General features: G+C 38.1%; 1 protein-coding gene across 3 annotated transcripts in view; it reads left to right on the forward strand.

Moving 5' to 3' along the window:
• The first annotated feature begins 2,045 nt into the window (after positions 1-2,045).
• smtnb (smoothelin b) overlaps positions 2,046-18,336 on the forward strand; it is a 100,523-nt gene continuing 84,232 nt past the window's right edge. For 2 of the 3 annotated variants that reach the window (XM_079815449.1, XM_079815450.1), the window contains exon 1: positions 2,048-2,419. In XM_079815449.1, coding sequence (XP_079671575.1) covers positions 2,357-2,419 — 63 coding nt within the window. In that variant the 5' untranslated portion in view covers positions 2,048-2,356. Of the gene's footprint in view, positions 2,420-18,336 lie in introns of all 3 variants that reach the window. The other variant, XM_079815451.1, reaches the window with a different exon arrangement.

Genomic DNA, 18,336 nt, shown 5'->3' on the forward strand with positions numbered 1-18,336 from the left:
GGCAAAAAATTACACATTGTGCCTTTAAAGCTGCACTATGTAACTTTTCTGTCCACTAGAGGTCGCCTATTCAAAACAAAGGCGTAGTTTGATGATGCCAAGTTTGAGCACGGATTCATGGGAGATGTCGTCTTCACCTCACAGCCGGTGGGAAAGAATCGGGATAGGACTCGGGCAGAAATCATGTTGATGGATGAGATTATTAACGTTACTATAGTCTGAAGCAGAGCAGGAGCGAGTGTTGTGGAGCTGAGCAAGGCCGCTCGAGCGATTGTTAATAAGATGAACGCAACACACGCCTCGCGAGCAGCGGGACTTTTATTATGGCATAGTCGCCATTTCTGCTTTTCCGGTCATGAGTATGAGGTAACGCTAGAGCCCTGCATTTCTGCACGGGCCCCGACTTTTTTACGCCCCTAGGGCCGGGCTTCGGGCCAATTTTCCCGTCATACCTCAAACGCGGGCCGGGCTTCGGGCCTTTTTAGGCTTCTCCTAGATTTTATATTTTAGACATACAATTATTAAAAGAAACAATGAGATATGCTGCGCTGGTGGATCGCCGCAAATGAGTAAAGCAAGCCAACACGCAAACTGCCGCAAGTGAAACTGAAAGTAGGCTAAGTCTTAGATGCTCAGAAACACAACAATCTTCATTAAAATTAATGAGACTAAAGGCTCTTAGCAGTGTTTAGGTCACTCGTTCTCATAATGCGGTCTTTGATGTTGAAATGAGCTGATGAATAAAACGCTCCTAACGGTTGCTTTCGTTGACATGAACTCCGTTAAATGTGCATATAGCGCGGGAATTGAAGATCGGATGTATATTAATTTCGCCGAGAGGTAGGTAAGACAACCAGCATGTTTTTTTTATTTTTTATTATTTGTTTTGATTGTGTAGCCCGTTTCGTTAGCGCGCGCCGTCGTGATCTGCCTGCCTCATCTTGTCAAAATGCCTTTTCACTGTGATGGTGGTGATAGTAGGCTAAACATTTAAACGATGCTTTAAGTGTTTTATATGGATTTTATTAGCAAGACAAGTCAAGTGTTGATTTGAGAGGCTAAAGCGTTGGGTTAACTCACTGTCGGCCGCTGGCCGCTTGGTCATCACTTTAAATAACAAAAACTTTAATTTAACAAGCAACAAAATGCTTCAAACATTTGTCTAAATTAACTTAATAAAGAAACAAAACTAAATATAACAACTTTGACATTAAAAACAAAACTGAACTATTTTAATGGCTGCAACTAATGTGTAATAGGGAGGATAAAAAAAAAAAAACACGGGCTCCAGTCGGATTTATTTTAATAGTTGGAAACCTTTGGGATATTGTAAGTACTCAACTGAACAAAATATATAACACTGGCCTTGTTGTTTTTTGAAAAAATATTACATAGTGCACCTTTAATCAAAAAGATCTTCATTTGTGTTTTTGATGATGATTGCGGGTTTGGATTGGAACGACATGAGGGTGAGTAATTAATGAATTTTTGGGTGAACTATCCCTTTAAGAACTAGTCTGACCCATAGATACCTATACATATCTATGGTCTGGCCAACTAGCAATTAGTTAGGTTAATTTGACCAATCTACCTTTTATGTAACTGACTTTAAAAAAAGACTAAAACTTGTAAGACCAGTGTAAGCAGATAACGCAACCGGCCACTTTGCTTTAATTAACTAATGATATGTTTACCCGCATTCTTCATGTTGTTTTGATACTGTTTTAAAAGTGTAGTTGCCTATCTTTCTAGCTGCAGGCCATATGAGTGGGTTCAGGGTTCATTGCGCAAGTGGTTTAGTCAGCAGACAGGGCGTGGAGGAAATTAAAAAAATATGAAAAAAGAAAATATGACAGACTTCATAGCTGGCAGATCACCGGGACAAAGTATGTACCTACTGTAAGAAAAAACAAACAAACAAACAAACAAAGCACCAATCAGGCAGGAACATTCTCATTCGAGCGTGTGAGGTTTTGAATTTGCCGGCCTGTTATTGGCTGGCGGTGTCTGAGGGGCGGGGCTTCAACTCAAATCACTCACCGCTTGTGACTCCGAAGGCATGTAGTCTGACTGTGGCTGTCGGTGAACCGTGAAACGGTTGGAGTTTGTATGGAAACAACCGGCTGTCGTTCATTAACAAGGACAGCTTTTAAGTTTTAGGCTTTATTCTTTAGCTTGTACCACAGACGGGTTGGTCGTGTTTTTTAGGGAGCATCTTCACAAAGCATCCGAACCGAGACCTACACTTTCTTTATTGTATTCACAGTGAGCCATTCTATTATGTGTATATGACGGTTTATTTATCAAGTGTTTTACACTCGTATCGAATAAGCTAGCCGTTCAAATCGATAATAACATGTCAGAGAAGATGTCAGAGAAGAGATACTCCAGCATGGATGAGTCCTCGCTCCGCAATCTGGTGAGTTCAGCTCTCATAAATGTCACTTTTTAGTTATAACAGATTAGTTTTAGCGTCACTTTTTTTGGACAGGATTTTTTAAAATTAATAATGCTAAAAACAATGGTACGTGCTTTATCTAATGTTCACATCCGTGTGATAAAACTGCTCGTGTAAATATACATTTCGAGCACGTGCCATGTTGTAAAGCGGTTATAAATTAACGAGGTCCGTTTGAAAACCGTCTTACAGTTAAACTTTAACAATAACAATGATGATTTTGCCAATAATATTTTATTTATTTGTTATTTTTTCCCCAAATACATTTCAGAAACTTGAATTTACTACGTAATTAATGATATATGTTTATAGTAAAATATCAAAACAAGCAAAAAGACGTTTAAAATATAAGCAATAATATTAAAAATGCTTTCTGTTTTTGTATCAGTGCATTTCTAGTTGGCAGACATGACATGATTCTGACAGATAAATTGTAAATTCTGAAGTAAAGATGTAAACAGCATATTTTAGAAATGTCATTAAACTGATGTTCACTCACATGAGAGAAAAAAAACATCAGTCTAAGTTACAGGGACAAAAAACACTGTTTTAATAAATGTCCACTTTGCTGGCATTACATGACCATTCATGCCATAGAGATGAGCGTGTTAAAGGGTTTATGTCATGTTGTTCCAAACAAACATGACAAACATTTCTGTCCCTCCATTGACAGCTATGCAACTACCACTTTGACGCTTTAAAAAGTTCATAAAGAGATCGTAAAACTAATCCATATGAATTGACTGGTTTAGTCAAAATTTTCGAAAGAGACACAATCACTTTATATGATGAACAGATTGAATTTAGGCCTTTTATTCACATATGAACATTGATCAGCGAACATAATCAGAAGCTCAACCGAACCTGTTTGGCATGCGAGAACAAACCTCTTGCGTACTCACTGGTTCTTGCTGAAGCCTAAACGTGATGCGTAACTCGAGAATGAACCTCATTGGTTCTTGAAAAGCTCAAACGTGCTGCGTAACACGAGAATGAACCTCATTGGTTCTTGCAGAAGCTCAAGCGTGATGCATAACACGAGAATGAACCTCATTGGTTCTCACTGAAGCCCAAACGTGATGCGTAACACGAGAATGAACCTCATTGGCTCTCGCTGAAGCCCAAATGTGATGCGTAACACGAGAATGAACCTCATTGGCTCTTGCGGAAGCTCAAGCGTGATGCGTAACACTAGAATGAACCTCATTGGTTCTTGCGGAAGCCCAAGCGTGATGCATAACACGAGAATGAACCTCATTGGTTCTCGCTGAAACCCAAACGTGATGCGTAACACGAGAATGAACCTCATTGGCTCTCGCTGAAGCCCAAACGTGATGCGTAACACGAGAATGAACCTCATTGGTTCTTGCTGAAGCTCAAACGTGATGCGTAACACGAGAATGAACCTCATTGGTTCTTGCTGAAGCTCAAACGTGATGCGTAACACGAGAATGAACCTCATTGGTTCTTGAAAAGCTCAAACGTGCTGCGTAACACGAGAATGAACCTCATTGGCTCTCGCTGAAGCCTAAACGTGATGCGTAACACGAGAATGAACCTCATTGGTTCTTGCTGAAGCCCAAACGTGATGCGTAACACGAGAATGAACCTCATTGGTTCTTGCTGAAGCTCAAACGTGATGCGTAACACGAGAATGAACCTCATTGGCTCTCGCTGAAGCCCAAACGTGATGCGTAACACGAGAATGAACCTCATTGGTTCTTGCTGAAGCCCAAACGTGATGCGTAACACGAGAATGAACCTCATTGGTTCTTGCTGAAGCCTAAACGTGATGCGTAACACGAGAATGAACCTCATTGGTTCTCGCTGAAGCCCAAACGTGATGCGTAACACGAGAATGAACCTCATTGGCTCTCGCTGAAGCCCAAACGTGATGCGTAACACGTGAATGAACCTCATTGGTTCTCACACGTCAAGCGAACATGCTTGAGCTTCCGTTTACCACAACTAATGTGTGAGTTGATGTTTATATGTGAATAAAAGCCTAAATTCAATCGGTTCATCATATAAAGCCATCGAGTATCTTCAGAAAGTTTGGACTAAACCGCTCAATTCATGGATTAGTTTTACGATTTCTTTATGAACTTTTGAATACCCTTTAATAATAATATAATAATAATAATTTGTTACATTTATATAGCGCTTTTCTAGGCACTCGAAGCGCTTAATAATGGGATTATGTTTACGTAATGTAGCAGTTTCAGCCGGTTCTCAAGGCATTTTACAAGCTGAATGGACACAATATATATACACACTACAGACACAACAGAGCATGAGTCAGCAGCGTAGGCACAGATCAGTGTGTGTGTGTGTGTGTGTGTGTGTGTGTGTGTGTGTGTGTGTGTGTGTGATCCGCCAGACAGTCCAAACAGAAGGAGTATGAGTGGAAAAATGAAATGTCAAAACAAGCAGTCACACAGAACAGAGCTTGAGTCAGCGTGCGCAATATGAGACAGACAGATGAGGTGTGAAGCAGCGGGAAATAGTAAACAGACTAAATGCATCCTGGTGGATAGATGTCAGTATAATGTCTGGGATGAATTGGAGTCCGCTAAACGCATACAAAATTGCATTATAAGACCCTGATATACTCCAAGAACAAACTAGTGTGACAATTTTGAACACAATCAGGCCAAAACAAAGTTTGTTTGGTAGGGGTGTAACAATATATTGTGTCAAAATATATTGCAATACATATGTGGATGGTGATGATAATTTTTTACAGTTTTGGTGTTAGTACTACATTAAATTACTATATATTCTGTTGAATGTAATGTATAATAATGCAATGGGGGGATATTTGTGGGTCCTGCTGATAATGCCAAATGCCTTATGTTAGTCAGTGACCGAGTGCAAGCAAATCTGCCTAAAATAATTGTGTATTTTCAGCTTCAGAATCATGAATATTTGTATTCTGGTGTCACCATTGAGCTGTGCATTGGGTTACCAGCACCAAGTCCAAGCCTATTCGTTTCCACCCGCAATGTAATACCAAATCGTGAGTTCAGTATCGTTATTGAATTATGACGCGAGGGTATCGTTACACCTCTATTGTTTGGAGATAATTTCTGGAATTTGAAACAGCTTGCCAAAGCTAACTTTCTGGAAAGGTTCGTTCAGGCTGGTAAACACCTTCTAACTACTATTGGTCCATGGTGATTACGTAATAGGTGGGCGTGGCTCTGAGGCTCCGCCTTCTTCTTCTCTGGTTCGTTTCTTCTTTTCAGACGCGAGTAAAAACAAGAGAGCCACTTTATAGCAGAAACTGAAGTTCTAGTTGAAAGCGACACTGACATTGTTTTTCATGTTTAATAATGTAAAGCTGCTTGCTTTAACCCCCCCTTTTTGAGAATAGTCATGAAAATGCGCTATCCAAACATAAAGGGCTGTAATTCAAGAATGCTTTGGAATATAGACCTATAGAGTTTGGTCTTGTTTTAAAGCAGACACTCGGCAGATTATTGCTGATTACATTTACTGTAAATGAAAAATACTGTAATATTTTTATTTTATATAAAATATGTATATTTTACAAAAAAGTTTTACTATAAAATCGAAGCCATATGTCTAACCAATATGTGTTCCAAATTTGAAGTTGATATCACAGAAATTGAAGTCCCCATGAGATTTTGTTTAGGCGCTGTACCAAAACTAGCCACCGGGTGTCATCTAAATTCCATTGATTGCTTTTTTAATGCATTTTCCTGTTAATTTCTGTCCAAATATCAAGTCACCAAATTTGGAACCTTTCCGACGATATGTGTTTTGTCAAGATTAGAAAAGATTTTGATTATAAAGTAGTTAAAATACATTTTGTAATACGAAACATGACGCCGCCCACTAGGGGAGGAGCCCGTTTTAGAGTACCGTTTCCATGGTAACGCAACGTCTGATTTCAAAATGGTTTTCACAGGATGAATTTTGAGTTCGTAAACTTTCAAATGATACATAATTTATGACAATTACTCAAATATATGATTCCGCCAGCGGGGCGGTGACATTTAAGGGGTTTAAAGCAATCTATTGTATAAAGTGTTTTATAAATCGACATGACATGACTGGAGAACATCCACATTGCTATGATCAGATGCTTTCTTAACTGATGTTCATTTTGCTGTTGAGCGGAAGCCGAATGCATATTTCCATATTGATCTAAACGTCGTGTTTGCTAACAGTATAGTGTAAAGCTTGCATATTTCAAACTTATTTTTACCCCTAACAGAAGAACAAAACTTTGCTGTGCGCTTACATGGGACAAACTTGAGTCTTGGAAACAAAAAAGACATCTGACTGGTTTCTGTTGAGTCAGTGCAGTGGCGGTCCTGACGAACATGGTGCCCTAGGCGAGATACAAGGTGCTTGGAAGGGAACAAATCATTTCCAGTGAAAGTGGAAGGGAGAACAGTTGGGAATGGAAATGTGGGAGCAGCGTTAGACAACGATTATGCCCTAAACAACTGCCTATATCAGGAGGATCTGACACTGGAGTGACAGCATTACATGCTACGTTGGTAAAAACCACCGCATTCTTCTACATTTGGGAATACACCAAAAAAAGTTTGCGTATCTTATAAGCTATGTGTGGGAAAAATCCATGAGAATTAAAAACTAATACATTCTGCAATTGAGTTGTGGCCCAGTTATCAATTTACTCTGGCATTCTGCTTGTGTGGGCATAAAACTGAAGAATTCAGGTTTATTACAAAGATAAGACAAATGTTTATTCAATTTTGCTGGTGGAATTTCTTATCAATTTGCAGTTATGCATATGCAATATTACATAATGCTCCAATGTGAGTACATTAGTGTTCAAATGACCTAAAATGTCATTTAATGTAATGTCGTCATTTTTACATTTAAAGGGTCATGTTGCAGCAGCCGTCAGTTCTCACCACAGTTTTGAAAAATGCTATAAAAGTGGGCGTGGTTTAGCGGCGGAGTGGAGGGGGACGAGTGGAGACAGCACATCAACGGCTTCTGATTCAGACTTTTATTTCGCTCTCATTAAAAGCATCAAAGCTTCCCACAAATGCAAGTTACACAGAACACAATACACACATGGATTTGTAAGCTCACGTTACACAAATACATATATATCCTGTGACCGCTATAAATCAATGGACAATTAAATGCACACTCAATTTGTTCTCTGCATCGAAAATATATATGAACACGCTGTTGCATAACTTTGGTAACTTTTGAGGCTTATTTTGTGGAGTTTTTATAAGCCGTTTGGAAGGTTAAATGGCCGTAAAGAGCGGTTACACTCACAGTGTGGATGAATCGCGTTTGTGTGAAGACTCAGGATCAACTGAAGAGAACGTAGACAACGCAGAAACTCATACGAAGCGGAAATAACGCTCGTTTTTTATCCATTAATGCATCTCTCACTTACTGTGTGCAATCTCACTGTTTGAAGCGCCAGTCAGAGGAAAATGGTGCATTATCCTGCTGGAAGTAGCCATCAGAGGATGGGTACATGGTGGTCATAAAGGGATGGACATGGTCAGAAACAATGCTCAGGTAGGCCGTGGCATTTAAACGATGCCCAATTGGCACTAAGGGGCCTAAAGTGTGCCAAGAAAACATCCCCCACACCATTACACCACCACCACCAGCCTGCACAGTGGTAACAAGGCATGATGGATCCATGTTCTCATTCTGTTTATGCCAAATTCTGACTCTACCATCTGAATGTCTCAACAGAAATCGAGACTCATCAGACCAGGCAACATTTTTCCAGTCTTCAACTGTCCAATTTTGGTGAGCTCGTGCAAATTGTAGCCTCTTTTTCTTATTTGTAGTGGAGATGAGTGGTACCCGGTGGGGTCTTCTGCTGTTGTAGCTCATCCGCCTCAAGGTTGTGCGTGTTGTGGCTTCACAAATGCTTTGCTGCATACCTCGGTTGTAACGAGTGGTTATTTCAGTCAAAGTTGCTCTTCTATCAGCTTGAATCAGTCGGCCCATTCTCCTCTGACCTCCAGCATCAACAAGGCATTTTCGCCCACAGGACTGCCGCATACTGGATGTTTTTCCCTTTTCACACCATTTTTTGTGAACCCTAGAAATGGTTGTGTGTGTGAAAATCCCAGTAACTGAGCAGATTGTGAAATACTTAGACCGGCCCGTCTGGCACCAACAACCATGCCACGCTCAAAATTGCTTAAATCACCTTTCTTTCCCATTCTGACATTCAGTTTGGAGTTCAGGAGATTGTCTTGACCAGGACCACACCCCTAAATGCATTGAAGCAACTGCCATGTGATTGGTTGATTAGATAATTGCATTAATGAGAAATTGAACAGGTGTTCCTAATAATCCTTTAGGTGAGTGTACTTCTGTTAAAATCTCAAAAAATTTGGTTTAGGGTTTCATGACCCTTTAATACACAATTACATCTCATTTGTCCCAAAGGCATTTTTTTTGTGGTAAAAGTCCCTACAAATTGGTGATATAGATCAAGAAGGGACTCAAGAATATAGGAAAGATGTTAACTTTTAAATAACTAAACATGCCACTGCACGTTCAAGCAACGCTAAATTGACTGCAGATTAAAATCTATATGACAGGTTTGTTAATTAGTACTTTGATAAGGGATTCATGTGTTTTTACAGACCAAATTGCATTAGAGGTGTGGTAATCACAAAAAAACGTTGAATTATTTACTGTGTCCGTAAAGTAATTGCAGCATATGCCATCACGCACAAATCGCTTCTGAAAAGAGCGAATGTGGTGTCAAAACTCACTGACAACGAGACAGCTTTTCAGGATTGATCCTAATGGAAAATTTCCAATGAAGGACAGCGTCACAAATTCCCAAAGAGTTGAATAATCACTTCTGTGACTCGAGTCATGAGCTTCATAAAGCCACATTGTAAGGCATGGGTTAAACCATCAATGCATAAGGACTCATAACACAGAGCACAAAACCTGCATTCACAGCAATAGGGATATACAAATACCATCCGTTTTTTCCTTCCACCATTATTTCCTAACGCATAGTTAAGTTTACAGAAAGGGCACCTCATTGGAAAAATCTGGTCATGGCAGCATGAGGCGGTTTGGATAATTAACTATACCACTAGCTGGTACATAGTTTGGTGTTCATTGGGTCTCAACCAGCTTAGCCAGCTTGAACAAATTGGTCTATAAAGTTAACTATAGGCACCACCAGCTTTTAGAGCATTTAGACCAAATATCACCCAAAAAATGACCAGCCTTGACCTGCTAGGAACTTTGTAAAAATAGGGATGTCAAATATACAAGTAGTTTGGTATCAAGTCAATTCAATACCCTAGTGCTGTCTCTTGCTCACATGTGAATAGTAAAATTGGATGGCTCACCCAAAAATGGAAATTCTATCATCTGCTCACCCTCAAGTTGTTCCAAAACTGTTTAAATGTCTTTCTTCCAAACAGTTGATAATCCCTATTGACCTACTATGGAAGTCAATGGGTCCATCAACTGTTTGGTTACTGACATTCTTCAAATTATCAGGTTTAGAACAACTTGAGAGTGAGCAAATGATGACAGAATTGCCATTTTTGGGTTGAAATATCCCTTTAAATTGGTGGAATGTAAATAGTTTGTGCATGTTAAATGGAAAACCACTCACCATTCCTCTTAAGTTCCTAAAAAAAAAAAAGTCCTAAATAGCTGAAATAGCTACATGGCATTGTTTTTTTAACTTACTTTGTTAACTGTTATGCATATGTATATTTAATGTAAGAATTTTGGTATTAAATACTTAAAGGGGCACTTCAGCGCTGGGAAGATGAATGTGTATTTAAACTGGGCCATTTATGTAGTAGAAATGTGAAATTATTTTTGAATTTGGTGCCTTCTAGACTGAGAAAAGACAGAATTTATTTTTGTCTCGTGGATGAAAGACAACAACTCCCAGAATGCACTTGCTTCGCTGCCCTACGAGGCCACTCCCAAAGCCACGGCTACTGGTTATATCACTTGCCCACTCCCACACCGCCCCCAACATTGTTTTGATTTTCATAGTAATAAAATCATTTTGTTTAGTTAGAGAACAGACACTACAATTAAAAACTGAACGTGTCTTTTCAATAAAGTGTGAGTGAGCCGAAGGAAAGTCACGGCACAAACGCACAAATCTCCCCCTTCAAATATTTTCCACTCTCCCCTCTTCAGAATGTTTGGATGTCACTGAGACACGATTCCACAAAGGTCAGAAGTGTCACAGTCCCTCATGGGTTGTGGAAAATGTGGAGGTTTCTCCAACTTTTTTGTTGACTGACCATAGGGCTTATTTTTAGCTGTTAGAGAAACGCATGTAAAATTTGGGTATAGTATAATCACTAAATTTTATCTACGGCTCGTCTATCTAGAATTCTGATGTGAAGTAAAGTAGCGCTGAAAGATTACATTTGAATGAATTCAAATAAATGAATGAGCGAGGGAAAGAGAACGAGCGAGTAGCCTAATAGTGCAGCTTGTTGGTTTAATTACAGCGAAGTTATCACCTCATTGCTGAGAAATAAAATGAAGCTTTCAGTATGAAGCCTAAAGCACACTGGGCAGAGGTTGAAAACCAGCTCCTGAATGTTTGCGTGAGCCTGCAATTTCTTTCTTTTATAAAGTTCCCACCTCAATAAAAAAAGCTGCGAGCGAGTGCATACATGCACGTCTGCTTCATAATACAACATTAAAAAGCTATCTTTGTGAGCAAATGTGTCGACTTCGCCTTGGTATTCAAAGGGAAATCGGATATACGGGTCCAGATATCGGATATGTATCTGATTTAAAACCACTTTTGGAAATGGCTTGGATCAGATGCGTAAAAGAACGGATCTCGTGGGGATTTTTGGGTTTACACGTGCAACAAATTCCAATTTGTGTCAGATGCGAGTAAAAAAAAAAAATTCTTTTTTGTGCCAGTGTAAACACTAGGGCTGGACCAGAATATTCAAATATTTGTTCGGTGGGTTGGTATTAGATTTTCAATTTTGAGATTCGAATATTCGTTGTTGTTGTTGTTTTCGCGCACACCTGTCATCCCCTTTGAAACGGTTCTCATTATATGTTTACACTATAAAATCTGGCGAAATACAATACTATACAGTAATTATTATTATTATTTAACCTGTTATTCCTGTTAAACCAGTGTTATGCTTATCACAGCAAGCCTATTACCCGTTGTTGTTATTATTATCAATCTAAATGAATCTACTGTGAAATATTGGAGCTTTTTACTTGGATGTAACAGACCTATGTGTTTTGTATCACTAGTGCAGTGTCCGTTCTCGATTCCTGCCTTTATTAGTGAGAAGAATATGTTCAGCCCCCTCCCTCCGAAGTAGGGCTGTAATCAACAAAAGAAAATCTTGGTCGACTGAAGTCCTACATTTTTTTACTAAAAATCGACTTAAAATGACGTTAGGAAAAAAACGTTAAATGAATTAGCTGCGCAGAACTTGGTAGCCTTGTTGACTGCCTAAATGAATTATAAATAAACAAAAACTAGTAGGCTATTTGCAGTATATTAAATCGTTTTTGACCTGATTATTTTGGACTGAAATGAGTCTGACACACGAGTCTGTCGGCTCTGACAGCAATGCATCATGTGCACCTGCGCAATATCATAGCCTATGATTTCCGAAAATATAGTACTATGTTGTCAACTAGTGATATCATCACAAGAACTTTTGAGGAATATGCAACATAATTTAGACAATTGCTTTTGCCATATTATAATAACTGACACACTATCATTTCAGCCGCTCTGTGCAGCTCAAACATAGGATCAGCTCAGCTTCGCGGCTGAGACACGAATAGACTATAGGCCTGTTTCGCGATAGTCAATAAATAAATTAATCGCATGATAAAAAAAATTTAATAAAGAGCTCTATTTTTTCCGGCCGCGATAATTACCATTTGCATGCTTGTTTGTTTTCCTCTCTTTCTCTCTCTCTCTCTCTCTCTCTCTCTCTCTCTCTCTCTCTCGCGCTCTCTCTCGCTCTCTTATATTTTTTGTTTTTAGAAAAACAAGCCCAGCCCAGGTGAGAAAAAGTAACGCAACGCATTAGTAACTCAATTAGTTACTTTTTAAGGGAGTAACGCAATATGGTAATGCATTACTTTTCAAAGTAACTTTCCCCAACAGTGGTTATGAGTGTGTGTTACGTGTTAGTGAAGCGCTTGCATTGAGCGTGTGTTTCATGTTAGTGGACTGGACCGTGGCAGAGGATTCGTTGGGCAGCAGAAGCGTCAGACTTGTATTTTAAAATGCGCGTTCGGCACCACCGCTCCCTATTCATAGAGTACGCATAAACACAAAATTGAAATTGAAAATAAACGGGAACGCGCATTCAAATGCGATTTTCAATATCGCTGTTTGAAAGCGGCTCCCTGAGGCACGCGAATATCTCCCAATATAAAAGCTAGCTCGTTGTAACCATCTCTTAGCTCTGTATCATACTTAAAGAAAAATGTGTTCTCTATTTTCACTTTGAATATTGAGTAGGCTACTTTGATTATGGTATATGGTTATTGTTTGCACTTAATATCTATGATCAATTTGTGGGAAGTTAGGAGGTCAAAAGAAGCTCATGTGCAGTTCTTAGGTCTGAAGAGACAATCATACAGGAAAGTTTTTGGCAAAACCTTTACAGTGCTTGTTGTCTTTTACTGCATATGATAATTCATATGACATGAAATGACATGCTTTACAAGATGATGAGTTTAAACATTAAACCATCTTGTGAGATAAGTGTCTCGTCACACCCCTATTGATTACTACCGAAGCTCAAAAAATGATATTCAGATCAGCCTTTAAGAACAAACGCACGGATTATACTGATACACACCCAGTTTACACCCAGCTGTTGAATTTCAGACAGACTATGTTTACATGAATACTCCACACGATGGGCATTTTGACATAATTGCGTGTGTTCGACCATTCAAGCACAATAAGATGTGAAAGAGAACTGAATTTGCGATTGCATGCTGAAAGATGCGGCTTTCTGTGCAATTCTTTCACTGCTTATTGTGCTTAATAACACTTTTGCTTTTCAGGATATGTTGCGTTTATAACTCTTTTTAACATCAAACACGTCCCACTCTTTATATTCTCATTCATGCGTTCCATCATTCTGAAGTGTCAATAGTGTTGTGATGCGCATATAAAACCCTCTACAATGCGAGTAAAACACTCGCATATGTGAGGAAATCTTCACTCTGGGCGATTAAATAATATCCATCATTAGCGATTGGCTAATAAATAACTAGTAGAATTAGTAGTAGTATTATTATTATCTTTTAATAATATAATAATTATTTTATCTATTTTTTTTTACAGAAACACCAACAATATCTTAAGCACCACCACCAGTCCAAAGTTCAGTTAAATGACAAATATGCATTCATACATGGTTACCAACAGTTTTAGTTCTAATGACTAAAGACTAAACAAAAAAATGTACTAGCCAATGGCGATTCTATTGCGAAGGTGTGCGTAGAGGGTTGATATATATACCGCAATATACACGATATAGCATATATATTGTTATCATGGTGTAAAATGTCTATCGTCATACCGCCTAGCCCTACTCTGATGCTTCAAAAAGTTTGGCTGAGCTTATGTTTACCATCTTTTATGTGCTCTATGGATGTGCATTGAACAATGTTTATAAGTCAATAAAAGTTTAAATTAAATCTGTTCATCATAATGCGACAAAACCACTAAATATGTATAGATGAGATTTATGTTTTTTATGAACTTTTGGAAGTGCCAAAGTTTTGGTTGCATACACTTTCAGTGGAGGGACAGGTTTTATGAAAAAGATCTTAATTTATTTTAAAGTTAAACAAAAATTTGGAACGACTTAAAGGAACACTCCACTTTTTTTGAAAACAGGCTCAGTTTACAAGTCTTTTTCTGATTTGGGGTGTCGGTATGAACAAAACATTTTTTTTTTTCAAAACTGACCAAAAGTTGTGTTATCTAAAGGATTAGATGACTATATAAGTGACTAATTGCAAGTCTCTATATAAAAACTGATCTGATTGGCGGATTTAAAGGTCATTTTCAGGGTCTAGAGTTAAATAGTTGAGTTTTACCGTTTTTGAATCCATTCAGCTGATCTTTGTACCTGCCGGTAGCACTTTTAGCATAGCTTAGCATACATCATTGATTCTGATCAGTCCATTAGCATCTCATTCAAAAAATGACCAAAGACACTTTCAATATTTTTCATATTTAAAACTTGACACTTCTACAGTTACATCGTGTGCTAAGACAAACTGAAAATGAAAAGTTGTGTTTTTCTACACCTATAAGGCTATGAACTTCTTTCTCTTTCCTGCGTAATAGTCGCGGATCTTCGCGGCCGTACCATGGCTGCAGCGGCGCAATGATTCGTTGGTATTCTGTGAAACATGGTGGTAGTTACACCTTCGACTTACTATCACAGCCCTTTACAACACACAGAACCATGGCTAATCACACAGCTAAATCCACAACACAATTTGCAAGCCTGAAACTTTCTCTGCAACTACACGAACTTAGTGCCGGTCACATTGAAAGTTACCTAGCTGGGCTACTTTCAGACGCTGCGTAATATCATTGCGCTGCTGCAGCCATGGTACGGCCGCGAAGATCCGCGACTATTACGCAGGAATGAGAAAATAGTTCCTTGCCTTATAGGTGTAGAAAATCGCAACTTTTCATTTTCAGTTTGTCTTAGCACACGATGTAACTCTAGAAGAGTCAAGTTTTAAATATGAAAAATATTGAAAGTGTCTTTGGTCATTTTTTGAATGAGATGCTAATGGACTGATCAGAATCAATGATGTATGCTAAGCTATGCTAAAAGTGCTACCGCCAGATACAAAGATCGGCTGAATGGATTCAAAAACGGTAAAACTCAACTATTTAACTCTAGGGGACTTGTAAAATGAGCCTGTTTTCAAAAAAAGTGGAGTGTTCCTTTAAGGATGATTAATGAATGACAGAGTTTTCATTCTTGGGAGAACTAGCCCTTTAAACTTTGGCGTGTGGACAAACCCCCGTCACATCGCCAAAAGTCACTGTCACTTAATAAAATCAAATGGTTTTGCCCAACAGACTTTTGGAAAGAACACTCTGATCAGTTAGGATCTTTCTTTTTCACATCCTGACTGTGGATAACGGAGCATCTGGTCTTTATATGATTCATGTTGTCATGTGACTTGACGTCTTCTGTCTGTGACTGCTCAGGTGCTGGATGAGATAATGCAGGAAGTTTGAATGAGATTGCAGGAACAGGATTTTTTTTAACGTATTTCTAAGCAGTCTGCTCAAAATTAGGGGAAGTTTTAGTTGTCATATGTGACCCTGGACCACAAAACCAGTCATAAGTACGGTATATTTTTAAAAAGTTGAGATTTATACATCATCTCTACGCTTTCCATTGATGTATGGTTTGTTATGATAGGACAATATTTAATATTAATAAAAATCTAAATATTAAGAAAATCGCCTTTTAAAGTTGTCCAAATGAAGTCCTTAGCAATGCATATTACTACTAATAATACTTTTTTGATTATATGTACGGTAGGAAATTTACAAAATATCTTCATGGAACATGATCTTAATATCCTAAAGATTTTTGGCATAAAAGAAAAATCGATCATTTTGACCCATACAATGTATTGTTGGCTATTGCCACAAATATACCCGTGAGACGCACGACTGGTTTTGTGGTCCAAGGTTACATATATTATCTAACCCTTCTTATTGTTGTCTTTTTCTACAGGAGCAACTCTGTTTATTTGAGCCAATATTTTTTAAAGCTATGATTTGAGAAATTTGCTGCAGCCCAGTACTTTGTAAACGTGGTGATTTTTGTGTCCTGTGTTCCCTGACCCTGAAAATGACCTTTAAATCCGCCAATCAGATCAGTTTTTATATAGAGACTTGCAATTAGTCACTTCTATAGTCATCTAATCCTTTAGATAACCCAACTTTTAGTCAGTTTTGGAAAAAAAAATACTTTTGTTCATACCTATATTAGGTCAAGTGAATTATAGACACCGCTCTATCCAAACTGTTTATAACTAAAGTTTTAAGAGGACTTAAAGTTTGTTTTGGTTGAGGGTTTTACATGTGGAAACAGCCCTTCTGTTCCAAAAATGTACTTTGAAAAGCTTCTTTTACCTCAGATGTACCACAAACGTCAACAAAATGTGCCTGTGTGGTCATTCATATAGTGCTGAACTATTATTGTAAAAGTGGGCATTAAGTATATTCTTAGATTTTTTGCACTGGAAAAGATAATCCCACATTTGATGGCTACCTGAATACCAAAAACACACTATTAAGACTGTTTGGATAACCAAAATGAACTTGAATTTCCTTTGGAATGTTTTAAGGAAGTGACATCTATAGGGAAATGTTTATGTTGGGTTTCATTGCCTTAGTAAGTGTTCCAGGTCATTGCTCATCTTCCTGAATGTGTGTCACTAATATTCTCATTATCTAGCTCTCCTTCTTTGCCCTTCACCGCTCTCATTTAGCCAACATCACAGTCCAGAGGCGGGGTTATGAGGTCTGTGTCCATATATGGGCATACTCACGCTGTGGCTGGAATGGACTGCTGATTCACATCTCTCTCTCTCTCTCTCTCTCTCTCTCTCTCTCTCTCTCTCTCTCTCTCTCTCTCTCTCTCTCTCTCTCTCTCTCTCTCTCATCTCTCTCTCTCTCTCTCTCTCTCTCTCTCTCTCTCTCTCTCTCTCTCTCTCTCTCTCTCTCTCTCTCTCTCTCTCTCTCTCTCTCTCTCTCTCTCTCTCTCTCTCTCTCTCTCTCTCTCTCTCTCTCTCTCTCTCTCTCTCTCTCTCTCTCACTGCTTTTGCATGTATTTCCATCACCAAAATCGAAGGCAAATAGGTTTGACTCATAACTCTACTGTTTAGGCTAGTTGATAAACTCAATCTTTTCCACTAAAATTGCAGCATTTGATAATTGATTTCAATTGATTTTCTTGCTATGTGTGCACTGCATGTCTTGACGGCCATTTTGTTGACTAATATATAATACATATATGTATCACGCGTGAATGAAGTAAATTTCACGCGCGAATGAAGTGAGTAAACTCAATGTTCAAGCGTCCAACTAGCGTTTTGAAGCGATTTATTCGCTTCATTCGCGTCTGGTGTGAACGCACCATAATGTGTGCAAATCAGCTGAGCCGATTCAAAATACTTTTCAAACAACAATTCGCATTTCGAATTTATCATGGATTTACTGTAGTAACACATAATGTGTATGTATTACTTTTTGCCTTGTGTGCACTGCAAAAAATGCTGTCATTTAGTATTTTTGTCTTGTTTCTAGTCTAAATATATCAAAAAATTCTTAAATCAAGATGTTACGAGATAAGTTAAATGACATTAGATATTTTTTCTTGTTTTCTGGAAAATAAAATAAAATTTAAGTGAGTTTTTGTTTAAAACAAGCAAATATATCTGGCAATGGGGTAAGAAAAATTATGTTTCTGTTTGGAATCTTTAAGGAAGATTTTGGAAGATTATTTTTCTAATCCATTGGCAGATAATTTAGTTTGTTTCAAGCAATAACTCAATTCATTTAGATTTTTTCCCCCAGGAATCAATAAAAAATATGTAATTTTCCTAGTAAAAGCATATTGATTTAAGAATTTTTAGATATTTAGACTGGAAAAAAGACAGAAATACCAAGTCACAAAAGCGTGTTTTGTAGTGTGGTTTTACCTGTGGTGATCTAAATAGAGCACTTATTAAATTTAAATAAGAATAGAGTTCTAACTCTGTAATAATATTAAAATTTCACCCATTAAAACTTTTTGGTTGATGAAAGTTTTACAGATATT

This window comes from Gobio gobio (assembly GCF_949357685.1).
Source record: "Gobio gobio genome assembly, chromosome: 4".
In the NCBI taxonomy this organism is placed as follows: Eukaryota; Metazoa; Chordata; class Actinopteri; order Cypriniformes; family Gobionidae; genus Gobio; species Gobio gobio.